The following is a 26992-nucleotide window of genomic DNA, read 5'->3' on the forward strand; positions in this document are numbered from 1 at the left end:
TGAATTTTTTGGATATTCATGATATTGATTGAGGGTTTGGCATCGTAATTTAAACACAAACTATATCTTGATAACTTAACGGTGAGATCATCATTTGCGACTCATTCAAAGTTGAGTTTAAATGTTATTATAATGTTAATTTTGAGGGCTTAATGATATAATTTCAAATTAAATGGTATAATTTAATGCAGATATTTGGCAAATAATTTTATCTCTGCTTTGAAATCTTGAATATTATTGAAATTGATGAACTTTGTCGAAATGTCTCCTAAGACCTTCTTTTCAAACGTCAATTCTTGTTGTCTTTGTGTGTGTAGGAAGTGAACCCAAAAAGTCATTATAAAGTTATTCAAAACGCAATAATCGTAGTCTCCTTGAATATCATTAATATTATTTATTTGTAACTTGATCTAAATATTTCTCATGATATGTTTAACTCATCTGGCATTATTATTAAAGATCTAAATATTATCTATTTATTGGGCATCTTCTTTTCTTTTACTTAAAGGAGTGATCAAAGAAATCGAAAAGAGATGTAAGGAGTTCTTGTGGGGAGGAGGAATGACAGTGGAGAGGTCAAAAAACCATGAAAAAAATATCCGTAAAACCACGCCGAATGATTAAAATATCATTAACACATTCAAATATTCAAAAAGCAATTCTTATAAATATCATTAACACATTCAAATATTCAAAAAGCAATTCTTATGTTTGGATTTGTGTTTTGAATGTTTTGTTTTGTATTTTGAAGATAGAGAGAGGAAAATAGAGATAAATAAGTGTGTGTCGGAGATAGATGGTATGTTTGAATTTGTGTTTTAAGGTAATTTAAAATATTTTGAAATAAGTGATGTAGGTTTGATGTTGGGATTTGAGAGATAAAAATTTATTTATTGTCAAATCATGCATCTTTTATATTATATAAGTATGTATATATATCATATATAAAAAGTTGAAAAATTGAAAAACATACAAATAAGGTGTAATAATACAAAAATAAACATTTGGTGTATTTTATTTTATTTCGAAAAATGCGAAAACATGAATCCAAAAATAGTGAACAGTATTCTTTTACTAATATTTTTTCTAAACATTTCTTTAATTCCACTATTTTTTCATTATAAGAACATTTTTTTTTCAAAAACATTAATTTTAACAACTCGAAACACAACATCAAACATAATCTTAATCCATGATTTTATTTATCTTGTCTAGTGATTTTGGACCCCACAAAGTTTGGCTTGTAGAGAGACGTTGGCTCTTTATTGATCTTCCGACTGCCCACAATCCCTTACCCTGTCACTACCACTGCCACTTCCATCCTAATTCCTCTCCTAAACCCTCTGCCGCCGCCCGCCGCCCGCCGCCATGCAGTCGTCTTTCTTAGTATCTCAGCCACTATCCGCCTTCTCTCTCAAAACCCATTCTCCACCATCTTCAGCTCGCCCCAGAGCAACCCCCTCGTTCACTATCCGTGCCTCCACCACCACCATAGAAACCGCCGCCCCACAACCACCGTCAGCGACCACCCAAAAACTCAACAAGTACAGTTCAAGAATCACGGAGCCCAAGTCACAGGGCGGCTCCCAGGCGATTCTCTATGGCGTGGGTCTATCAGATGAGGACATGCACAAACCCCAAGTGGGGATTTCGTCGGTTTGGTATGAAGGGAACACTTGCAATATGCATTTGCTGAAGCTTGCGGAGGCTGTTAAGGAAGGTGTTAAGGAGGCTGGAATGGTGGGGTTTAGATTTAACACAATCGGTGTGAGTGATGCTATTTCGATGGGAACTAGAGGGATGTGTTATAGTTTGCAGTCAAGAGACTTGATTGCTGATAGCATTGAGACTGTCATGGCTGCTCAGTGGTATGATGGCAACATTTCCATTCCGGGTTGCGACAAAAATGTAAAGCGCAGCTCTCTTAAGACTCTATCTTGAGTTCATTACTTTCATTTCTGTTTGATGTAGTTGTGATGACATTAGGATTTTTTTTCATGAGGAATGTGACTAGCTTTTGATGAGTAGTTTCTGTCATAAGGATTTGAGTGTTTTCTGCCTGTGTTTTGATTCTTTGCTAATTGGTATTCTCTATTATACATTTCTTTGGAAAAGATGTTCTTTTCTAAAGACAACTTGAGCTTCTTTGTGAAAATATGAGTAAAAATTTAGCTTTGTTGGGGTTTACCCTCTACTTGTATATTTCATAAGTTGTTGACAATTATTCCTCTGGGAATAATGTGGTCTTTTGTTTCTTGAACTTTTAGTATTTACTTTAAAAGAAAGGGTGATTTTGCTTTATCATTTGGGTAGATAGTTTTCTGAGATTGCAATTTGAACAAGCTCTGACTTTCATATTGATGTATTGATTACATGCCTTGTCTATGTTTTGGAACGATAATGGTATTGCTGTTGAAATGTGTGTATTTTCAGGTATGATTACACTTAATGCTGACGCTTAAGACTAGAAGGTTGCTGTTTAATTCTTGTGTTACCATTTGAGTGTAGTCATTTCTCCAGTGTCCAGTGGAATTTTGGGAAGCCTTCTTTTTAACTGCTTAATGTGTAAACTGGACTTTTGTGGCTTGCAAGGAAACTCGTGCAAGTTTCTACATTTACATTCTCTATTTCCTTGAGAGCAGAAGTTATCATGATAGAATAGATGCACTTAAGGTCACTAAAGAAGCATTTGATCCTGGGTTTACGGAAGTGATCGGGGACTACCCTTGCAGCAGCACACTTACTTCCCATTGATTCAGCAGTAATTGGATAATAAAAAAAATTGGACTAAAGAAAAAGTTTGGGAAAATGCTTCTGATATTGCTTGTGTTGTTAATCAATGTGAAGATCCAACTCTAATTTCAGATTCTTCAGATTGTTTCTGGTTAAGGAAATATTTAACTGAAAAATTGTGACTTATTTAACTAATGCTATAGCTCATCCTCTTTCTTGGCTTACTTATCCTTTTGAAGCAGTTCCATCGCGTTACTTCTGAGATGTGTAGACTTTCAATTTACTATCACTAATATTGCAGATGCCAGGCACAATAATGGCTATGGGACGACTGAACCGGCCAAGTATTATGGTTTACGGTGGAACAATTAAGGTTAGATCCGGTAAACTTCTGGTTGCTTATTCTCTTTCTGTTATTCTAATATCCTATCAGAAACCAGTCATTTACATGTTAATTATACCCTGTTTTTACTCAGAAAATGTGTTACTGGAGTATCAGTAAAACATATTTCTGTGAAGAAACAAGATTTATACTGCATTATCATAATTTTTCCTCGGGTATTTCTGGAAAAAGGACTTTCTGGTGTTTGTTAGTGAACTATGTTGTACTTGTAGATGAAGTGTATGTGTTGATGAAGTGAGTGTCAGTTGAAGGTATGATTGTATTGTGTAGCATCCTAATTGTATATCAATATTTTTGACTCTTTCCTTTTTAGTTGATCATTGGATTTGTGGCGCTTGGGACTTGGTTTGACTAGTTGGTCAGGTCTTTTTTATTTATAACTAGCCTATAAGTCTATGTGGAGACTTTTTAAACAGGAAGTAGATTATGTCTTAAGTATGATCCAGTTTGACTTATTTTGTTCTAATGAAATTAAACTAAAACGTTTTTATTATATCTCAATTTCATTCAGACTAATGATAATATAAATCATTCCAAAAGCTAGAAAATACTTTACTCTGGATTCCATAAGAATGATATCAATACTGTTTATATGATACTTTTATTTCTTTTTTAATTCGCACAGAGGTGATTAGAACTTAATAATTTGTATTTTTGGTCTCATGCAGCCTGGTCATTTTCAAGGTCACACATATGACATAGTATCTGCCTTCCAGGTATGCACATGGATGTTTATTCCCTTTCCCCCAACCATAATTAAAAAAAAAGGAAAAAACCTCTCTTCTTTTTCTTACTTCTAAATCTTTTGTTATTTGTTACCTCGTTCCTAACCTTTTGATTATTGCCTGATGGGCGGTGTCGCTATATTATACCATTATTCAAGAGTACATCTTAACAATATTGCGAGTTCTTTGGAGGTGCTTGAAAGCAATTAGTGGTCAATGCCATTGAACTTTGTGGTTCCATGAGTTTATCCACAATGATTCATGGACATAAAACTTAAATGCCAGATAGCAATTGACGAACTCTAACATCCTTAAACCAACTTGTGTAGCCACTGATACGACTCACTAGATAAGCCAGATACACTTTCCACAGCTATTATCAGTCATTTAAAAGCACCAATCATTGACATTTTTCTCAATCTATTGGGTTTGCATGCTCATACGTCTCTCTTGTCCTTAACCAGCCATCTTGGCATCATGTTAGTTACATTATCTCCGTCAGTGGTCAATGGAAATGAATAATTGACGCTCGTAATTCATTCTGTAGGTTTATGGGGAGTATGTGAGTGGTTCAGTAAATGATGAACAAAGGATGAATGTAGTTCGTAATTCATGCCCTGGAGCCGGGGCATGCGGTGGAATGTATACGGCAAATACAATGGCTTCAGCTATTGAAACAATGGGAATGACTCTTCCTTACAGGTAAAAGATATCATAGAGTTGTAAAGTTGTTTATGACTGCTTAACAACTTTATTTCAAGACTAATGTCATTTTCTTTCCGATGACCAAAAAGTTCTTCAACCCCTGCTGAAGATCCTCTCAAATTGGATGAATGCCGCCTTGCCGGGAAATATCTGCTAGATTTGATTAAAATGGACTTGAAACCACGGGACATCATCACTCCGAAAGCCCTACGTAATGCAATGGTCATGGTCATGGCACTTGGTGGATCTACCAATGCAGTTTTACATTTAATTGCGATTGCTAGGTGAAAAGTACCGACTTATGGAAAATGATTATCATGTCAACCCAGTATTTATTTAATCAGCTCATAGCTACAATTTGGCAGGTCCGTTGGTCTGCAGTTAACTCTTGATGATTTCCAAAAGGTCAGCGATGAGGTACCTTTCCTTGCAGATCTTAAACCTAGTGGAAAGTATGTGATGGAGGATGTACACAAGGTATGCTCAATGTGATTTGGAATACTCTTCTGTTGTGTTGTTTCTTTATTTCCAAATACCACGGCAAGTTTTAAGATGTTTAGAATTTAGATTGGAGGTACTCCTGCAATCATTCGCCATTTGTTGGAGCTTGGGTTTTTAGATGGAGATTGTATTACAGGTAATTACGCTAAAGTTTTGATTGAGAATTGGCACCATATATGTCCTTGGCTCCAGGATCTTAGAATTCTCTTGCTTTCTTCTGTAGTTACGGGACAAACTTTGGCTGAAAACGCGAAGTTATATCCATCGCTGCCGGAAGGTCAGGTATGTCTGCTCTATTGAGCAAATCTCATTCTTTATGGCTGTCTTGTTTTTCCTGATATGTTGCTTGTTGATGTTTGTGGGGCAAGTAAAAAGGTCCATCTTTTGCATTTGGTTGCAGCAAATAATTAGACCCTTGACAAACCCAATCAAAGAAACCGGTCACATTCAGATATTATACGGCAACCTAGCACCTGAAGGTTCTGTTGCAAAGATCACAGGGAAAGAAGGGTTATACTTCTCAGGTAGTGTATTTAACCTTGTTGCTTTGTCTTTATTTATTTTTATAGTTAATGCAGGCTTGTACAATTGCCAATTCTAAGCTAACTCCTATGTGTGATAGGATCTAATTTTTGATAAATATGTTTTATTAGGCCCTGCACTTGTATTTGAAGGAGAGGAATCTATGATTGCAGCTATCTCTGAAAACCCAACGAGTTTTAAGGTTAACTCATCACTTTCTTGTGTATATTTGTGTTATTTTAACTCTTAATATGAAGTAGGATTCAGGAGACATGGTTGTGGAACTGCTAGAGTGTATGAATTTTGAATTGTATTTTATCCTGTCATTCGTTGACAATAAAAGGGCTAACTTATGCTGATGAATATTCGGATCTTTCTTTCAGTCCTTTCAAGTAGTTTTACCAGAAAACATTAGTAAGAAAGCCCTCCCTTTACACTTTACTGATATTAAATGCCTGATTTTTCTAGCAACCAAAAAAGTTGCCCTTTTCCTGTTTGGTTGAGTGGATGGGATGAAAGTGAAACATATCCTGTCCTAGCCCATGTGTATGCTTGAGTGACATACAACTAATGATTAGGTACTGGCCTTCCTTTCTTGCTACAGCACCTCTATCTTCTTCTTTTATCTCTATCGCCCTAGAAAGCTTACATCTGTCCTGTCTGCTCTTTGAGTTTAACTTGCTTCAGCAATTTCCTTATGAGTTAGAGATTCTGTAACTAGATAGTTTTCTTTGGGGGTGAGATTGATATGTAAAATGTGAAATTTTATCAAATTGGGGTTACCACTTCATTGTGCTTGTGCTGCTTAACAAATTATATTGCAGGGTTGGAAACATGAGATTGATATCTGTAAAATGTGAAATTTAACCAAATTGGGGTTACCACTTGATTGTGCAGTGTGCTGCTTAACAAATTATATTGGTGAGAGTTGGAAACTTTTTATGTTGCACATGAAATACAAACAAATGAAATGATTTCAGTTGCCGCCTCTTCTACTTGTTAATAAGAATTGCATCTTAAACTTATTCCTCTAATTGCCAGTATAATTGAGAACCAGTTTCGACATCTTGACCTTTTTCATACACCTTACTGTACAAATGTCACATAGCTTCTTTTGCTGTTGGAAGTGAAAATTGGTGACAATTTTTTGTGATTATCATTTGTCAGGGAAAAGTAGTCGTTATTAGAGGAGAGGGGCCCAAAGGGGGACCAGGTATGCCTGAAATGCTGACCCCAACAAGTGCAATAATGGGGGCCGGGCTTGGCAAGGTGTGCAATGTTCTTGTTTACCTTTTTAGGTTGGAAAAGTGATTTTGTTCTGCTAATCTTTTCCTTGCTAGCCAAAAACATATGGTTGTGTTTTTTGTTAACTGCCTATGAAAATGGTTTCGCGTTTCTGATTTAAATCAATATTTTATTGGTTTAAATCATCGTGCTTTTCACCCAAATTTGTTTCAATTTTTTCCACATGCAGGAAGTTGCGCTGCTAACAGATGGAAGGTTTTCTGGAGGTTCACATGGATATGTGGTCGGCCACATCTGCCCTGAGGCACAGGTAAGTTCACCTTGATATCTTCTTGCACGTTATGCTTGTCATGTTTCCCGCATGGTAAATTTTTTTAATTATCTACCTTATATAGGAGTATTCGGTTATTTTCTTGCATGTTCCTTGATAGGAGATTTAGTGTATCCCATTACCAGTAGTCAATATGTTTGTTAAGCTTCCTTGCTTTTATCAGGGGGAAAGAACAAAAAGAAAAGAAATTTGACTACTATGCCTTGTTTTGTGATATTAATTCCAAAAGGGCTTCTTGAAAATACCAATCCAGTCAGTGCTGCACAACTTACCCATCTGTCTGTCAAGAGTTTAAGCATGCTCTAGGTGTAGTAGATTGATGTCGGCTAAGTCATTAGTCTCTACGGTTTGAAACTAATCTTATGAAGCGAAGATGTGGAGATAGCTATGCCTTGTTTTGTGATATTAATTCCAAAAGGGCTTCTTGAAAATAACAATCCAGTCAGTGCTGCACAACTTACCCATCTGTCTGTCGAGAGGTTAAGCATGCTCTAGGTGTAGTAGATTGATGTCGGCTAAGTCATTAGTCTCTACGGTTTGAAACTAATCTTATGAAGCGAAGATATGGAGATAGCTGGCCTTAATGAGCTGTATACCCGTAATAAATGGAAATGATAGCACCATGATTTGAAATGTTCTTTCTGCACATGCAATAATCAGAAGATCTTCCATAAGACTCTTTACTAATTTGACCAGGCCATTATTTTTGGAATTATTGTGGTTACAGTTTTGGTATCGTTTTTGGGTTAAGTTTTTATTTAATCGCACATCGTATGATGAATGCATAGTATCTATGGTTAAATTCATTATGCTGCTTCTGACTTGTTGACTTGACAGAATCTTGAACTAGATTCTGTACAGTAGAAACTTGTATAAAAATTTTAGGTTGGGAGATCATGCAAAAGGATTTTGGCTACTTCTAAAATGAAGCAAAAAAACACTCGTTTGATTGCCCAACAGCAAATGAACACTAATGAAGACATTTCTCGTCTCTCTCTTCAACAATCTGAAATTATGTTGATAACGAAACATGAAGCCACAACAAGTGGTTTCGTCTTCCTCACATATTACGTTATAAATTTCAGGAAGGGGGTCCACTTGGTCTGATCGAGAATGGGGACATTATTACCATAGATATTCAAAAGAGGAGAATGGACGTAAATCTAACTGACGCAGAGCTGAACGAGCGCAGAAAGCGGTGGATGCCACCACCTTACAAGGCTGAGCGAGGAGTTCTTTACAAGGTATGTTATATGTTAATGATTGATACACCCTGCACCTTTTCAAAGCCGCCAATCCCATCTCATTTCATTTCTCTTCTTTTATTCTCCAGTATATTAAGAGCGTGCAGTCGGCCTCAAATGGATGTGTTACTGATGAATAAAAGAGAGGCAGCTTCCATTGAAAGGCATATAGAGACCAGTTGAGGCTGTTTACAATTACTCAGATTCACTCTAATTTTTTGTATTAGGACCGATCGGTTTTGTTTAGCTTTATGATTTTTCTCTTTATGGGGTTCGATTCTTTTTGCTTGTTGTAAGCTTTAGTTGCTTCTTGATCAGCCATTTCTATCGAACTGTCTATGAAGCGAAGTTCTATCTACGTGCACATCATTACGTTACTGCATTTGCAGTTTGTTGCCAGAAGCTTAAGGTAAATTTTAGAGATTTTGGTGGAATTGCTTGTGGGCTTATCTTTAATGAATTGTGATATTAGATTAATAGTTCATGCTTATGATTATGGTAGAAGAGAAGGCGTATTATATTGAGAATCATATTGAGTTTTTTATTGCAAATTTTATTGCATCTTCTATTGCATTTAACATATACGCCTCACATTACATTCAAAAAGTATTTTTTTTAAATAAAATAGTAGCACAATTTTCGTACTCGTGGTATGTAAATGTTAAATGTAATAAAAGATGCAACAAGAGAAAATTCAATCTATATTGTCGGGGTGACAATTGGGGTTGCCAAACATAATAAACCGTAGTATGTTCCATTTTATTTATTTGTTTTGTTTTGGAGTAAAATGCATATGATGAATTATGAAAATTGCATCAATTTGTTTGAGGGATAATTAGATCTATATTTCTTGATTTAGGATTTATTTGCACAAATTATTTTTATTTTTTGAAAAATTATATACATATTAAAAATGTTAATATTATTTATACAAATTATTCTTTTTATTTTGGAAATTTATATATATATCTTCAGAAATGTTAATATCATTATAGAAATTATTTTTATTTTTTGGTTTTTACGGTGGCTTTTTTGTAATTATGGAAAAGATGGATGATTTGTGTAAATAGATCATAAATTAGGATTGTAGACGTAATCATTCCTCTAATTAATATGACATAACAAGAGATTATTATATTATTAAATCTAATGCCTTGTTTACTTTATTGGGTAGGATAAATGAGTGATAGGATAATTAAAAATTAAATGTGGAATAAAATAACTTGGGATTAATCATATGTTGTTTGCTCTATGTCATAAAAATATTAGGATAAATATTGTCATATGTTTGCAATGTGGAATAAGATCAATTCAAACACGAAATATCTTATCATACATTTAATTATACAGCTTTTGACACCCCTACCAACTATATAGGTTTTTTTTTTTTTTTTTTTTTTTTTGGGTGGTTAGTGGGATTACGTCCTAATGTATAATTACAATAAAGTTTAGCGAGTCGCCGCATTTCACTGGAAAAAGATTGAGTTTTCCATACACTATAAATGGATACGACTTAAAAATTATGATTAATCAATAATATCTATTACGGCCTAATAAACTGATGCAAATAATTAAGTTTTGACTGCAGTTAATCGATATTTGTCAATGCTTTAACTATGGTCCAAATATTTAGCGTGGTTTTTAGCAACGACTTATGTAGAAATAACGGCTAATGGTCTTTGCGCAGCCATGATTTATTTATATTTTTTATGATTTTTTTTTCTTTTATTATGATAAATAACTACGATAAAAAAAATCATATTTCTTCTGGAGTCTGCTGGAGCTGCACAATGCGCATGATCAAATGCTGCACCTCCCATATCCCAGATGCCCTAGACTGTAAGAGTTGGAGAACGAGTGTAGCATCCACCTCAACCACTATGGGTGCTAAACTGTGTGCTCGAGCTAGCTCTAAACCTCGCCAGACAGCAGTAAGCTCTGAGACCACACTAGTGGCTGTGCCCAAAGCAAACTGGTATGCCAAACGCACCTGTCCATCTGCATCCCGAATAATGCCTGCCGCTGCTGCCGGCCCGGGATTTCCGAGCGATGACCCATCCGAATTAAGTTTGAACCATGCCGGAGAGGGGGTACTCCAACGCACCACTCTGGGTGCCTGAGGCGCTATCGGCCTGAAGCAGAATCCCATAGCCAATGCCCGGTGCAAGTCACCCTTCCATTGTATGCTCGTCATGATCCGAGCTGCATACAACGTGCGGAGGTGGCGCTGAACCTCCAATATGGTGCCCGTGGCTGTAAAATGTGCCCCATGATATTTTGCAGCATTGCGCTGTGTCCAAGTAGACCATAGGATCAGAAATGGGACCAAAGTGCGAATATGCAAATTCGAGTGAAACGGGGTAGAGTATCGCCAAAAATGCACCAGATTAACCAGGTCCCCGATTTCACACAGCTGAAGCCCAAAGACATTAGCAAAGTGCAGCCACACTTCCCGAACTACTTCCCCTTCTACAAAGAGATGAGAGATGCTCTCCTCTGCCTCGCAACATTGGCATTTTGATGCGAAACTAAAGCCCTTTCGCTTCATGCGTTCATCCACTGGGATCCAATCCTGGAAAAGCCGCCACAAAAAGACCGACACCGTTGGCCTCAAGGATCGGTGCCATATATCTGTAAAGAGTTGCCGCCGAGGAGACGCCACTCGAATGGCCTCCCATGCCGATGCTGTGGAAAACGTCCCATTACTCGTCACGGTCCACACAATTCTGTCCCTCTGTCCCGCTGCAATAGGAATTCGGCAGATAATATGCGATTTGTGGCGGGACTATCCTGAAAATTTTTGGAACATTCCATTCTCCCTCATGCCAGTAATAACATACCGGCTCCATAGTGTCAGGGGCCCCTCGAACGAGCTGGGCTAGAGGCTTCTCACCAAACCAATTATCATGCCAGAAAGATACTGCGCCTTGGCCCAAAGTCCAGAAGATTAGAGGTTCTGCCACATCCCTGATCCGACATAAGCGATGCCAAACAGAGGAATGATTGCGATTATACGGCACATGAGTAGGGTGAAGAGCCCTACAATAGCGATCATGCAAGTACTCCGACCACAAGGATGATTTAAGCCTAAATCGCCACCAAAGTTTCATCGAAAAAGCCCTAACATACTCCGCCAAACTCCGAATACCCAAACCACCTTCTGCTACTGGTCTACACATCTTATCCCATGAACACCAATGAATATGCCGGCGGCCATTATATGAGCCCCAAAAGAAATCATTGAATATGCGCTCAATGGTTATCAAGACAGATTTAGGTGGATGGATTACTTGAAACAGATGTAAAGGCATAGCTTGCAACACACTTCGAATCAAGGCTAGCCTCCCTCCATGGGATAGATTCGTCATTGCCCACCCCTGTAGCATGTCACGTATTCTGGAAATGAGCAAATCAAACAAACATGCCTTCCGATTACCCTTGTATAGAGGGACACCCAAATATGTGACTGGGAGATATTTTAGCTGGTAACCCATAACGTATTGTACCTCTTGCAATTGTGACAATGGTACCTGCCGGCTCAGAATAAAAGAACTCTTTGCGCTATTTATCCGCTGTCCGGACACCCGCTCATATGCGTGGAGAAAATCACGGAGCAATTCCATGTGCTGCCTACAGATGTTAGTAAAGATCATCATATCATCGGCATATGCTAGGTGAGATACCCGAACCCGACCCGGTGATTGGTAATACATCGTTGGGTGCGCCACAAAAAGCCTATTCAGTCCCTGAGATAAGTAATCTGCAGCAAGCACAAATAACGCCGGGGATAATGGCTGCTGGCACCAGACTTGCCCTCCAATGGATCCTCGTTAAGGGATTTAGATTGTACTCATTCCAATTACCAGAGCCACCAAGTTAATCCAATGCTGCGGGAAACCCTTTAGTCGCAAGACTTGAAAGAGGAACTCCCAGTTAACCCGATCATAAGCCTTGGCCATATCAAGCTTAAAAATAACATTCGCCTCCGACCGGCGCGACTCCAATGAGTGAACTAATTCCTCCGCCAAAAGGACATTATCACTCAACAATCGTCCCGGGACAAACCCACTCTGGGATGGGGATAGCACCTTCGGCAAGACATGCCCAAGTCTTATAGACATCAACTTCGTGCAGATCTTATTCGTAACATTACATAAACTTATCGGCCGATACTCACTCCAAGAAACTGGGCTAGCGGTCTTTGGAATAAGAGAGATGGTAGTAGCTGTGAAACTCTTCGACATAGCTATACCACGAAAAAACTCAGATACTGCACAGAAAACATCCTCTGAGACGAGATCCCAGCAGGTATGATAGAAAATCGCCCCAAATCCATCTGGTCCTGCAACACTCTCCGGCTCAATGCAGAAAACTGCCTCCCGAACCTCTGCCATCGTCGGCATGGTACACAAGAAACACCTGTCCTCATCTGTCAGGCCATCCTCTAGGCAATCTCGATCCATCTCGTCGGGAAACGCTGGCTCTGCGGATAGGAGCTGCTCAAAGAAAGAAGCCGCCGATCTCTTAATACCTACCGGATCAGTTAAAACCTCCCCCTCATGCTGTATCTCAAAGATCGTGCCACGAAACCTCCTCTTATGAACTAAAGAGTGGAAGTATCTCGTGTTTCGCTCCCCATCTTTAGCCCATTTGATCCCGGCCTTTTGTTTCCAAAATGCCTCCTCTTGGGTCAACACCCGAACCAACACTGCCGAGCACCGACTCCGCTCCACAAGCGTGCGATCACAAGGATTAATATCATATGCCTCATCAGCCTCCTTGAGATCTCGCTCTGCCGCTGCAACCCTATCAAACACATTCCCAAAGACTGTTCTGTTCCATTCCTTCAGACAGTGCTTCAAGCGAGTCAATTTCTGCTGAAGGCGAACCATACCACTCCCGATCGTTGGGTATTGCCAATTCCGACGAACAACCTCGAGAAATCCCGGATGCGTGATCCACATGTGTTGAAACCGAAAAGATGATGCCTTTTGCGTCACAATAGTCTCTGCAACAACCAATAATCCACGATGATCCGATTTGGAGAGCTCAAGATGAGTAACTTGTGTTTTCGAAAATACGTCCATCCAACTATCAGTCACCAGGACCCGATCTAGACGTTGCCGCAACCGACGACTATACCAGGTGTAAGGGCTCCCAGTATAACCGGCATCTGTAAGGGCATAGTCCGCAATCATGTCATGGAAATCAGACATTGCGATACCACTCGGGGCAGCGCCCCCCGACCGTTCCTCTGGGCAAAGGACAGTATTGAAATCCCCTCCCACAATCCAAGGCGAAGAGCCAACCGAAATCAACCGAAGGCCAGCCCAAAGATCTCGCCGCTCCACCATATCACATTTAGCATATACCGCTGTAACGAAAAACGGTTTCGGCCACTTATTTGATTCCAAATGGAGGTGCAGAAACTGCTCATGATCGATCAAAACCCGACACTGTACCTCCGGTCCCCAGAAAAACCATATTTGATTCACACAATTCGAAACCACCTCCTTAAATCCCAGCCGCCTCGCCATAAACCTTCCCTCAAGGGAGATCATAGGCTCCATGATCGCCAAGAAATCAAGGTGATGTTGTTTTCTGACCCGATTCAAGACCCTCTGTGTAGGATCATTTCCAATTCCCCGAACGTTCCAAAATAATCCTTTCATCGATCAAAGGAGAGTAGATCGTATAGTACTCCTCGTGACGATCCTACGGGGCGGGGAGACTGCCTTCCCACGATCTGGCGAAGCAGAATGATCTGTAGGTGCGTCTCCCATGGACCGACCTCGCCGATGGCGTGCCAACCTCCTAGAGACACTCAATGCGTGTACAGCTTTTGACACCCCTACCAACTATATAGTTAATTATAGGGAGTTCCTTCTAGCGGTCTAAGCACACTCAATGCGTGTACTTACTCTAAATTTTTATAGTATTTATTTAATTAAATAAAAAAGGATGAAGATAAAATAAATAACTAATAACAACGTACAAACAAAAAATTATAAAACTAATTAGATAAAGTGAAGGTTATTTTGTGCAAAAAAATATATCTAGAGGTATTTTAGTAAAGATACATTTTGTAAGCCAAAGTTAGTTATTTTGATACCCTTATACTTAATAAATAGTATAGATTTTGATATGATCATAAACAGACGGTCCAAGATGAGGTTCATTTCATAGCTCAATAACAGACTCAAAGTATTCAATGGAGCAAAGAAACTCGAGAAGGCCCATGGAGCTTCCCTCAGCTATGGCTCAAGAGAGTTAGAGCCCAGGAGAAGACCTGGTCTTTGAGATGTCTAGGAAGCCCAATGCTACCCTAACAGCCAACAGAGCACTTATTCAGGTGGCTAAACGCTATTTGTGCAGGACTTGACGAGGAGGTTCGAGAAGGCAAACTTTTGGAGAAGTGAGATCCTTATTCAGCTGAGTACTTTTGATCGAGTTGGACTTCCTTAGACTTCTCCAATCAACAAATTAGAAATTCAACGAGACTTATCCATTAGCAATTATCTCCCCGACTTCCTCGGAGGCCAAACTTCCTCACCATTAGAAGACTTCGACTATAAAACCAAGTTTGGTCTCCTCAAGTAGGGAGACGGTTCTCAGCACTCATAAGCAATTTTCTGCTACACATACTCATTTTACCATTTTCACCATAATTTGCTATTTCATTTTTGTATTATCTCTCTTTAACATTATTATTTTAATATTATATACTGACCTCGGCATTGGGATGCTAATATTTTTTTTTTCTGCAAGTTCTCATCACAAAAAATTTGATTGATAAGGAGTTCATGTCAACGTGTCATTCTACTTGTGCTTTGTTTGAGTAATATAAGAAATTAAAACCTAAAATATGAAGAATTGCATAATAATGTAAAGAGATAATTATATAATGAAGTACATTCAAATTTCTAAGTATCAATTTTCAGGTGCCGGGTCGAGAGTCCGGGTCAGGGTCCGACCCGTATGTGTGGAAATTGGAAGCCCAACAGCTCAACCCCTATCTTTTACAAAATTACCATTCTAACCATCTGAAAGATTTTATAATTTGAAGGTGAATTTTGGGCTGTGTAATTATCAAACCCTCACACTTTAGTTTGCTGTCATCATTCTTCTGATCAGGCGTCATTGGAATTTCGTAAAGTTCAGTTGAAGAAACGGGAAAGGTGAATCATTAAGGTTTGGGATTTTACTCGGATTTTTCTTTATGTTTTCATTATTGGTTCCTGAATTAAAAATTAGATTTTTAGTGGTGTGACCTTGCCTGTTTTTGGTAATTTGATTGTCAATAGTTTCTGATTTCTTGAAGAATCAATACGAGGGTTTCAGCTTTTTTCCCAATATTTTTTCGTAATTTTTCTTTTGTTTTTGAATTTCAGTGAGAGAATATTTTTTTTTCCTTTTTTACACCTCGGGTTTCTGGGTTTTCCTGTTCTCTTATGAACGAACCCATTTATGTTTCATATTTTTCCTACTTTTTTGTTCTTTTTCTTTTTGTTTATGAAAGAAATTTTAGTGTAGACATGCAAAATTGTGAATGAAGTGTTTCATTCTTTGTTGTTACGTTTCTCCATTTTCAAGTGACCTCTTTAGTGGTGTAACTTATCTAATGTGGTTAATTAATCTGTGTCCTTCCTAGTGTCAGTGTAGTATTTGATGAAATCCCCCTTTCTTCTTTCCCATCTCTGATGTCTGAAACCCTATGTAATTTGAATTGGCCGAGACTATTAGTGGAGAAGGCAATACTGATTGTTAGCAATCGAGAACTGGTACATTAGGCCAATCTGGTTTGTTCTGCAGATTATGGATCAGATGGACATTGATCATACGGTGGATGTTCCTGATACTCCCGATAGATTAGCTGCACGAGGGATCAATGAGAGGAATAGTTTCACGGAGGAAAATCATTGCTCATCAGTGCCCTGTCATTCAAGACAGCAAAAGATTTTTGACGAGGGCTCTAAAGATCAGCCAATGGTCATTGACAGTGGGAGCAGAAGGCATTGCCGACGTCCTCCAAAATGCATGAGCAGTTCCAGCAACTCTCAACATCCCATTAATTCTACTGCTTTTTCCTTGGGGAGTTCATCCTCCTCGAGAAATGCTCTCCTATTTCGGAAAGGAGCGACAGAAAAGAACCCCAGTTACCAAAGCCATGATTCTGCTCAACATTTACGGACTGCAATACCTTCTTGTATTTCTAAATCCTCTTCTTCTCAAGATGATAGTTTCACAGATCTGCCAGAAAAAAATCTGCGTAGGCCTGTCACCATAAAAGTTTCACCAAGTAGAATACCTGGCAACAGTCACGCTGAGTTTCGAAAACTATCAGGATTAGTTAATGGCACTTCTTCTTCACATGGACAGAGAGATTTTATGACTGCATCACACGGTGCCTCTGAAGGAACAGACAGTGTGAGTAGAGTTGGTTCAAATATTGCTTCTGGAGAAGGGGTGGAGTCTGCTGGCAATATTCAAAATAAACATAATGGTTTTCTATCTTTTGATCCTATTGCCTCACCTAGAATAAATAAGCAAAAGAGATTGGTACGGAATGGATGTATATCTCCTAATAACATAGCTAAAGCCAAGCAGTTGGCTGGGAAGGATGCCAATGGCTCTACTACTGATGCAAATAACGATCATGGTTCTGTGGCACCTACCTCTCCCCATACCTCAGTTGATATCAGGGAATTGGTCACTGAAGACAATGATTATCACACAGGAAAGGGCAAAGGAGTGATAAGTATTCCTTGCTCTTCGCAGGGACCTGATATTGGAAACAAGAATTTGCATAGGAGGTATTCTTTTGTCTATTCTGTAGTATGTAGAATATTGTGGATTTTTTGATGTTCTCTCTGTTCAAGATTGCTTCAGTTACTTGATTCATTTCTGATGAAGTTGGTCTTGTTGATAGGAATGTTTATTATCCACCTTTACTGGTTTAAAGGTGCTGCAGCACTTTTACTTGCTTGTCAAGGTGTTTGCTTATTTGTTCTCATGATATGCAACACTGACATTGTAGAGAAACCAAATCTAACAGAGCCTCCGTTAAAAAGGGGAAAACGTCTTGTATGTTAAAGATGAATAAGATCGAGTAGAATGGACAATGAAAAAGATGGTGGGAAATGTGATAAAGGGCACACATGGAAGAAGTAAAATATTAGCTCGTCAAGGTAAATAAAATGATTTTATTTACAATACACAGATAAATCATAGAAGATTCTCTCCAAGGTTTCATTCTTTCTTCAATTTTCTTTAGAAGTAAAAATGCTTTCCAGGAACAAAGAGGCTAGAAGAGTATTCAAATATAGTATGTTACACAGTGTAAATCTAGAGGTGTGTAAGCCCATACAAATGAGGAATGGAACAATAGGGGAGGGAAAATTTCCGAAAAAAAAGCTGTGTGCTTCTGTTCTGTATGTATGCTGTGTGCTTAGATGTGTATGTTCATCAGTTTGAGCACAAAGGTATATTTGCAGGCCTCTATACACATATCTCATTTGCACATAGGGATGTACTTGTAAGATAGCTGTTTGGAGTAAACTTCAATGAATGTGGATGTCTTTTCAATCTTTATAAATTTGAATTTTTTTTCTAGAGCAACTCATTTTATGAATTTCTCGAGTACATGATAAGATAACAAAATAATTAAGGGAGATTAAGCACTTGCAGGAGCTCTATGAGTTTCAAAGAGCACTCTATGGAAACCAGTGATCATATCAGGGGCTCAGGCAGAAGCATCGAAGAAGGAGGTGAGTGGAGAAGTACCCGTAATCGGACTAGAGAAATGAGTAGATCATCACCTGATGGGGAACAGTATTTGATTAGGGAAACAGATGCTCCTAGGTCTTCCAGCCATGGGAATAGACTGGAAAGAAGGGAAAAAGGAAGTAATGCTGCAACAGGTGATGATTATCCTAAGGATCAAACTTTGGTCTCTTCTAAGCATGGTTCCACTCAAGCTTTAAGGGAGTCCATATCCGACCCTAGGGCTCGAGCCGGACGACTAAATGGGCCTCATTCTGCAGCTAGCACACTTATCAAAAGGCAGAAGCAGGGATCCACCTCAAGCAATTGTGGTGAATGTTCTACATCATTCTCTGATGATCCAGAAGTAATGTTTCTTAGTTCATCAGCCAAAGCGCCATCGTTGAGATCTACTTCTAGTGGTGTTTCCAATTTACAGCCAATTATTGAGGTTGATGAATTTTCTCCTCAGCCAAGATGTAATGACCATGATGAAGATGCTAGGGCCAGACAGGTTGAAGCAGATGAGATGCTGGCTCGTGAACTTCAAGAACAACTTTACAATGAAGTGCCTGTTTTTGGAGTTGAAGAGGTACATCCCTCATTTAAATTCGTGTAGCCATTTTTCTATTTCACCTGTGACGAGCCAGTAATATTCTTTATCTTGTCATGCTTTTCCCAATTTGATGGCAGGTTGATGAGCACATCGCACTGGCCTTGCAGCACCGGAATGATTCTGATCATGGTTTTTCTCGGGCAAGGCATCCTGTGCTGAGTGCAGTGAGTTTTCCTGTTCTTGATGCATACAAATTTATACTGTTTTCTGTGGTCTTGATCTCTGTTTGCTTCTAGACACTTTCAGCAGCTTATCTATTGGTTTAGCTTCTCTTTCACTCCGAGTAGATTCAATAATCTGTGCAAGTTAATTTTATTAAGCCATTTCAGAGGTTATCAAAAACTTCTAGTCAGATGCCGATGTTGCATTATGAACAATGCATCTTATCATTTAATTGTGTGAAATGGTCTGTGTTAACTCAAAGTATAATGTTCTTTGCATATAGTTGGATTGGTTGTATTTTGTTGTTGGACCCATACGTCTGCCAATAAGTCAACTTTGTACAAAAGTTAATTACAATGACCTCCACAAGTAGAAGGCGGAATTGGAGATTATACCCCTCTCTTTTAAAATTATATAAGCCTCCCATTCAAGTTTCCGTTGTTGAATTCCCCAAATGGCAAATTGGAAAAGATTGAATTATTCTCTCTTCAAATAAAGAAATAAATTAAGAGATGATCAATTATAAAGACCTTCCTTTAGGGTGATTACTGATTAGAACCCTTCTTTTTCGAAATTACACGAACCCTTCTCTTCCAAATTTACAATATTTACAACCCTTCTAAGTTTATATACATGCTTCTCTTTTGAGCTTTCAGAAATATGTGAGTATCATTGTCTTGTGTCTAGTCTTGCAAAGCATTTATCTATTCACAAGATAGCAATTCTTTAACCTAACAACTCTCGATAATTTTGTATTGAATTATACATTTTATCTTCAATTTTTTATTTAATTAGAAGAAAAGTATAATAAAATTTTAAATTATGCATACATATCGAGTGTGTTTCCACCATTGATATAATTTTATTTCTTAATTTTATTATGATAAAAAAATTATTATGCTTAAATATATTTTTTTCACAGACACATAGACATTGCTTTTCTTTTTAATTTTGCACACACATCGAGTGTGCCGGATTGCTATTACATATATATGGTGTGCTTGCGCATTTGTATTTAAGAGCGTGACTTGTTTGTTGAATGTGAATCCTTTGCTTGAGCTAGCAGATTTTAACTTACCTTGAAATTAATGTGGAACATGAGTAGCAAGAAGGAGCTAATTGTGCTGCTGATCGTGATGACAAGAAATGTAAATTTTAATGTGGGAGATGAGCTACTCCAACGTCATAACATCCAGTTCCCTTATTATTAGAGAATGTTGAAACCATTGTGTAAATATTGGAACTCCAGTTATTTGTGCTTTGAGTTGTGATTAACTACCAGTCATTCTCATGCCTGAAACTTTTCATGAGAAGTTTTTGATGTTTTGTGCAGAGAGACTCATTGATGTCCAACTTGCGTAGACAATCCCAATCTCGGTCCTCTTCAAATATTCCTCGTAGAGGATCTCTAGCTCGAGCTTCTACATTGGGTAGAATGACAAGGCTGAGGAGTCGTTTTCCTGGACAACCCCGCACCATATTGCCTTCTAGGGGAAGAACTTCCCTGTTCCCTCCTGACATGGATGTTGACATGGTCAGTAGGTTTTTATCCCTATATTTTTTATTATAATTGAATTTTCTGAGAATTTGAACTGATATTTTATTATTACAATTTGCTTGGATGCTTGAATGTTAATTTACGAATTACTTTTTGTTATTTTATTTGCTAATGTGTTTAGACCAGCCAATTAAGTGTCTCTGTTTGCTACATCTCCTTTTATTGTTTAGAAATTTTCTGTCCAAACATCTCTTTGCATTTGATTTCCTCCTGAGCAACTGTGTCAAAATATTAGTACTGTGTCTAGTTATAATGAAAGTGAAACTACAATGATTATGGTAATTGCATGGCCGCTAAAATCATTCAAAAGACCACATAAAGAGCCTTCCAATAATCAAGCATAGTTGAAGCGCAGCCTCAATAAAGATTTGGCGGATAGTTTTCTTCATCTGGAGATCAAGAGTGAATTCCCTTTGTTGAAAGAATGCTGGGCTGTAGTTATGTTTTGTGATTGATATGCAGTGGCTGGTAGCTCTGGAATTTCTCTTTTAACATCTCTTGATTGTTGCGTCATCTACTTGTTCACTGTGCTTTTGGAGGCTTCTGGTGTTCATAAAGTCAGTTCCAATATATGATTTCTAGTCGAATGAATGATCTCCAACCAATCCTTTTTTCCTATTTGATAATCAGTTATCCCTATTTCTGTTGAGTTTATACATGGGGAAAGTGGATGATGCTCATCTATGTTGTTTTTTTCACCTTCTCTGTTGTACACATTGGAGTCTAGGGGTTTATTTGACAAAACATGTAGCTATTGTGTGAAATGTTGTAGTTCCTATAGTATTTATTCCTCCTTTTGCAGAGAATGCATATACTCGGAGCATTGGAAGAGTTCAATGACATGGGAGTGAGCACTGGCATTCTTGAAGCCCAGCGTGACTTCAATGAGTAAGAATTATTTGTGCACCATTCTGAAAAGTGGGCAATCTACATGTGATCATATGTGCATTTCTTTGTGTAAAATAGAACAGACTTTTGTGGACTAATCACCAAGGAACTTTGGGAAGCAAACAACTACTTTGTTTTTTACCAGAAACCAAAAAAATACACCAAATCTTTGTTTTTCCTTTGCAAGTATCATCACAGCTGCTAAAATCTCTTCCATGCTTTTGCTCCTTGTGCTTTTCTGCAGAATGTGCATAAAAGTTCATAATATAAATACTTAACCAGCTTGTCTGCATTAGTAGCTAAAGTGAACTCAAATGGAGATAAGACAGTCGTATTTACTTGATAATTATCTCAGGCTGCTCCTCAAGCTCAAAATACACTCAGATTGTCATGGGAATCTTACAGATAAGATTCTTGATTGTCAGTAGGATAAAAGGGAAACTAGAATTCAATATCAAGTCTTTTCTTATTTGGTTTGTTTTTCAAATTCTTGTAAAATTCAAGCCCTTTCCTCAAAGCATTGTTGATACATAGTGTGCAGTGAACGTGTCAAATATACTACCAAGTGATCTTACATTTATCTGAACATTCAGAAGCTTTATTTGGGTTGATCAGGTTATATTTTCATTGATTATATGGTCGCCTTTTTATCCGCCACTATCTTATATTTTGCAGTGCTCACCATGTTCTTTGAATAAAACTTCTGCTATGTTCTAACTTCTCCTGCCAATAACGTCTATAGGAATGATTATGAAATGTTATTGGCTCTTGATGAGAACAATGATCAGCATGGTGGTGCACCTATTCATTTGATTAACGGCCTTCCACAATCTACCGTTCAGGTAATCATCTCAGAACTGATACTGCAATAAACATAATCACTCAGTGACTAAATAATGTACCTCATGCCTCTTCCAGAATGTGGTTGCGTATCTTTGCTCATCGTGTCGATCTGTTTTATGCAGAGTGATAATTTTGAAGAAGCCTGTGCAATTTGTCTTGATACTCCTACCATTGGGGACATTATACGCCATCTCCCATGTTTACACAAATTTCACAAGGATGTATGGACTCTTAAAAGCTACACCATGCCCTCTCCTTATTCCAGTTTGTGCATGCAATTTTATCTCCGCCTTTCCAACCATATACTGCTGCACTTTTGTTCTTTTCTTTTTTGGTGGGTGGTAGCGGGGGGCTATAAGAGGCGCTGTCTTCTTGTCTACAGTTAACTTTTGATATTAGGTAATATACCTTAGAAGTGCTAATGCTGGAAATCTTCAAATGTGACAGTGTATTGATCCATGGCTGAGGAGGAGAACATCTTGTCCAGTTTGCAAGTCATCAATAACTTGATATGCTCCTATGGTCCATTGTCCTATTCCAAGCTGAACTAGCTCCCGAAGTAATAGCATTCCATGTAGTGTCAAGGAATTAGATATAATCTCTCTGCAGGCATTTATGTTAATAGATTGCCTTTGATGATAAGTTTGCTGCTGCTGAAACAACGCAAGTAGCATGCTTATGCCTTCTACAACTTTTTGGTTACACATGGAAAATGCTTAATTGGGATCCGAGTAAAGCTTAGTACTCTTGGAGCTATTTTAGCAGTTCCCTTAAACATCAACAGAAATATTTTTCCCGGATCGGTTACTTGGGCAGACTTGAAACATAAAAGGATTTGCATGTGCCTAGTTTGGCATAGAGACACATGCTCCTATCGGGTTTTTCTGGCATTAAAGATACATAAAGGTACATCGCAGTCTTGTATCCAGGAAAACTTGTTGCATGGAGTGGCATGTAAAAAAGCTTTTACGCGCTCCAATATTTGACGAGTGAGTTCCCAGTTCTTGCTTGTGTACAACTTGACTCCATTCTTTTCTTTTTCTTTTTCAGTCTTTTGTTTTCATTTTCAGAAGAGCACTTGAAATGGGAATTACTCATTCAGATGCTGCTACTTTCCCTAATCATTCAAGTTATAATTCTTGACATTGGTCCTACTGTTGAAATATAGGGGTGTACATGTCTACCTTTTGCACATTGGATGTGCCCCTGCATTGATGTAGTAGAGTTTTTGTTGATGCCTTGTTTTGCTGGCAGCCCTTGTTTTGAGCTTGCCAGTCATCCGATAAATACTACTTGAAATAGTGTAATTACATATTTTTTCTCGAACTTCAAGAATTACTGTTAAGCTACTTTGGAAAATATTTCGTCTACAATTGCAGTCCTGCCGTTAGGGTTTGGATAGAAATAGAAATTCAATCATCTGCAGAAAAATTAACTGAACTTTGAATTTAAACCTTGTCGAAGGATCTTTATATTTACTGATAGAAACACTCTTAGTAATATTTAAAATTTGTTGGGGGGTACAAATGTTATGTAAAGGGCAAATGTGTTGGATACTATGAAAGTAGAGGAGTTAATAGAAACATAGTCGGTTTTTTTGTATGAAAATATTCTGTTGAAACATTATTTTATTATTGCCGGATAGAAGCATAAAAAGGACAAATTTGTAAAAAAACAATGTGGAAATGAATGACTTTGATGATTTTTTTTAGAAGATAATTCCAATTCGGAAAAGTTATGCAGGCAGTGTTGTATATGAAGAAAGAGATTGTCGATGTTAGTAAACTAATCTGTTCATTGCTAGGCATTTCTTCCTGTGATCTCCACAATATTCTCAAGGAAGGAGATGGGGAGGTTGATGATGAAATCCCTAGAGAAAGAGTTTCAGCAGTGCACTGCTTGGCTCAAAGAAAAGGGTTTATTTACCTAAACTTGCCTTGAATTAGGAGCAACCCTACTCACATATCCAAGCCTACTCCCAACCTCCAGTACAAAAAGCTCCATTCCCTGTTTTTGAAACTTATTACTCACCACGCCTCATTCTCTCATCACTCTCAGCTCTGGCTCAGCTGCAAGATAAAGGTAAAGAATTGGTGCTATGTAATCCTTTTTAGCTCTCTAGCTAAGGTGATGTCGACAATTGTTTCTATGATTGAATATGACTACACAGTAAAACACAGCAACCCGAAAGAAAGTTATCAACGATACCAGCTGCTGCGTGGAATGCCAGCGGATTGAATCGTAGAGATCATCAAACTACGGTTGTCTCCTTTATTCGTGAGTTCAAAAATTGAGACTAAGTTGCCCCAGTTAGTGTCACCAGGTTCAAGCTTCGGTTAGTAGTACAAGGCTGAGATGGTTTTCGAATACAGAGGCCCAGGGCAATGACATTTCGATTTCATGGAATGACACTAAGTTTTGACGTTGGTGTGCTTGAGGTTTATAGCCAGTTGGTTTACTGCACGGTCATTAGCAGTCGATGTGCACCAAGCGATCTTATTGCCGTAGGCAGCTCTGGAGCCAGGTGCTGCATCTAGCAGAGGATATTGGAGGGGATCCCTGGCTGCTGCTTGGAGATTTTAACGCCAGTCTGGATCAAAGTGAGGTCTGTGGACATGCGGGACACCAAACCCCTCACATGGGAGACTTCAAGCTTTGCGTTCTTTTAAAACAAAGTTAAAAATGCTCAAAAATTATTATATAGCCATAATAGGGGCATTATACTCATAAAGGCCCCAACAAATCATGCAAGAAATCTTGGCGTAAGAAGGATTTCGAGTTGAGTTTTACAATAATTTTAAGGAGATTCAATATGGCTACAGTTGTAAAACCAGCCGATGTCAGTATAGGAGACCTCAACAAGTCCTTTAGTTTCAATGGTACCCATTTCAAGAAATAAAAGGGTAAAGTACCTTTTTTACCTAATTTCTCAAGATTTTCTATATTCTTATTTTAAAAAAAAAATCCGAATAAGATTGATAACACTAACATGAATAATGATAAGTATGCTATCCACCAAGAGAAAGTGGATAACTACAATAATGATGCATTCGAATGTCGGTATTATCTCCTCAACTATCTATCTGATAATTTTTATGATTATTATGATATAATATATTCTACTGCAAAGAGGCAGGTGCGAAAAATATGCTACTAGCAAACTTTTTCGATTCCAAATGATGGATAACAAATCAGTGGCAGAACAAGCTAAACATTTTATTATGATTGTTGGAGAGGGTCGGAGGACATCAAAATTGGAGATAACCTTGTCTTTTGTGGCATCATTGACAAACTTCCACCTTCATGGAAGAAGAGGTAAGAGGTCAGGATGCACTTATACAGCCACCTGAGAGTAGTGCACAACCCATCACAATAAAAATTTTAATTTTATCAAATAATATTGCACCCAACTCTCACAAAAATACCTATTTGAAGCCAAAAAAAAAAATTCAAGAAAAATTATGGTAAATTTTTCAAGAAAAATAATGAGAATATCCAAGCACAAAATCAATATCCAAGAGTATGTTATGTCTGTGGCAAGAGTGGGCATATTGGTCGATTTTGCAAATACAAAAAATGTGAGCCTGCTCCGCATGCTAACGTGATTGAGAAGCCACTTGTGGCAATGATAACAAACATACACAAGGTTGGCTTCAAACAAAATTATAGAATCTTAATCAATATGTGATTACCAAAAAAGGTTTTTTTGTGAGTAAGGGGTATGCATGTGATGTGATGTTTAAATTAAATGTTGAGATGAATGAAGTATCTTCTACTTCTATTTATATGCTCTCTTCAATTAATTTTTGGCATGCTCGTTTATGTCATATTAATAATCGTTATGTTGGAATCATGAGTAACTTCGGATTAGTCACAATGATAAAAAAGGATTTTGAAAAATGTGAATCTTGTAGGAAAGCCAAGATCACAAAATGCCCTATCAAGGTTTTGAAAGAAAAATTGAATTGCTAGAACTAATTCACATTGATATTTGTAAACTTGGAAGAATTTTAACTCGTGGAGGAAATTGTTATTTTATCACTTTTTTTTATGATTTTTCTAAATATACTTATGTTTATTTGATGAAATATAAAAGTGATGCTTTTGAGAAGTTTAAAGATTATCTCCATGAAGTTGAAAATCAATTCGGTAAGAGAATAAAAAGAATTAGAAGTGACAAAGGCCGAGAAAATGGGACAAATAAATTTAATTCTTTTGTTACATCATTGGGAATAATTCATGAAGTTACTCTGCCATATTCTATTGTATCTAAAGCTGTAGCTGAAAGAAAAAATAGAACGTGATTGATTTGACAAATGCATGTTTATTGAATCTTGTGCACCTTCAAATCTTTTGGGGAAAAGCTATCTTAACAACTTCTTATGTGTTGAATGAGTGCCACGTATAAAAACTAAATTAATACCTTTTGAGGTGTGGAGATGTTATAAGCCAAAATTTGGATATCTTAGAGTTTGGGGTTGTTTAGCCTATATGAGGACAGATCCATAAATTCTAAAATTGGGAGTAAAAGTTACAACTTATACTTTTTTTTGTAATGCTTATGATAGTATAGCTTACATATTTTTAAATTTGAAAAATAATGTGATTATAGAATCAGGTGATGCTATTTTTTATGAAGAAAAGTTTCCATTTAACTCTAAAAATAGTGGGGTCAAAATATTGAAAAAAAATATTTTATCTTTACCTAGCTCTTCCACTTTGATTTTGAAAAATGAGGAAAATAATTAAACTAA

General features: G+C 37.7%; 2 protein-coding genes across 3 annotated transcripts; both read left to right on the plus strand.

Annotated features, from left to right (window-relative positions):
- On the plus strand, positions 1275-8843 carry LOC105158638 (dihydroxy-acid dehydratase, chloroplastic). Its single transcript, XM_011075457.2, has 14 exons — positions 1275-1908; positions 3035-3106; positions 3805-3852; positions 4409-4563; positions 4656-4850; positions 4932-5043; positions 5134-5203; positions 5291-5349; positions 5468-5591; positions 5721-5791; positions 6757-6858; positions 7064-7144; positions 8251-8409; positions 8499-8843. Exons 1-14 carry the CDS (start codon positions 1369-1371, stop codon positions 8547-8549), a joined length of 1839 nt encoding a protein of 612 aa, XP_011073759.1. The 5' UTR covers positions 1275-1368; the 3' UTR covers positions 8550-8843.
- LOC105158639 (E3 ubiquitin-protein ligase RNF12) lies at positions 15453-23186 on the plus strand. 2 transcript variants are annotated; one of them, XM_011075458.2, is made up of 9 exons: positions 15453-15600; positions 16222-17222; positions 18097-18763; positions 18865-18951; positions 20283-20483; positions 21310-21395; positions 22138-22237; positions 22361-22459; positions 22686-23186. In XM_011075458.2, the coding sequence occupies exons 2-9, from the start codon at positions 16225-16227 to the stop codon at positions 22746-22748; spliced, it is 2301 nt and encodes a 766-aa protein (XP_011073760.1). In that variant the 5' UTR covers positions 15453-15600; positions 16222-16224; the 3' UTR covers positions 22749-23186. The 2 variants fall into 2 exon arrangements, with proteins under 2 accessions (XP_011073760.1, XP_011073761.1); XM_011075459.2 differs by having other exon boundaries at positions 15471-15587.

Source organism: Sesamum indicum, linkage group LG3 (genome assembly GCF_000512975.1).
Source record: "Sesamum indicum cultivar Zhongzhi No. 13 linkage group LG3, S_indicum_v1.0, whole genome shotgun sequence".
NCBI classification, from domain to species: Eukaryota; Viridiplantae; Streptophyta; class Magnoliopsida; order Lamiales; family Pedaliaceae; genus Sesamum; species Sesamum indicum.

Coding starts and splice junctions, on each gene's coding strand:
- LOC105158639 (XM_011075458.2), top strand. CDS start 16,225: ATGGATCAGATGGACATTGATCATACGGTGGATGTTCCTGATACTCCC. Junction 20,484..21,309: donor CTGACATGGATGTTGACATG/GTCAGTAGGTTT, acceptor CTCCTTTTGCAG/AGAATGCATATACTCGGAGC. Junction 22,460..22,685: donor TACACAAATTTCACAAGGAT/GTATGGACTCTT, acceptor CAAATGTGACAG/TGTATTGATCCATGGCTGAG.
- LOC105158638 (XM_011075457.2), top strand. CDS start 1,369: ATGCAGTCGTCTTTCTTAGTATCTCAGCCACTATCCGCCTTCTCTCTC. Junction 4,851..4,931: donor CATTTAATTGCGATTGCTAG/GTGAAAAGTACC, acceptor ACAATTTGGCAG/GTCCGTTGGTCTGCAGTTAA. Junction 5,592..5,720: donor AGAAGGGTTATACTTCTCAG/GTAGTGTATTTA, acceptor ATGTTTTATTAG/GCCCTGCACTTGTATTTGAA.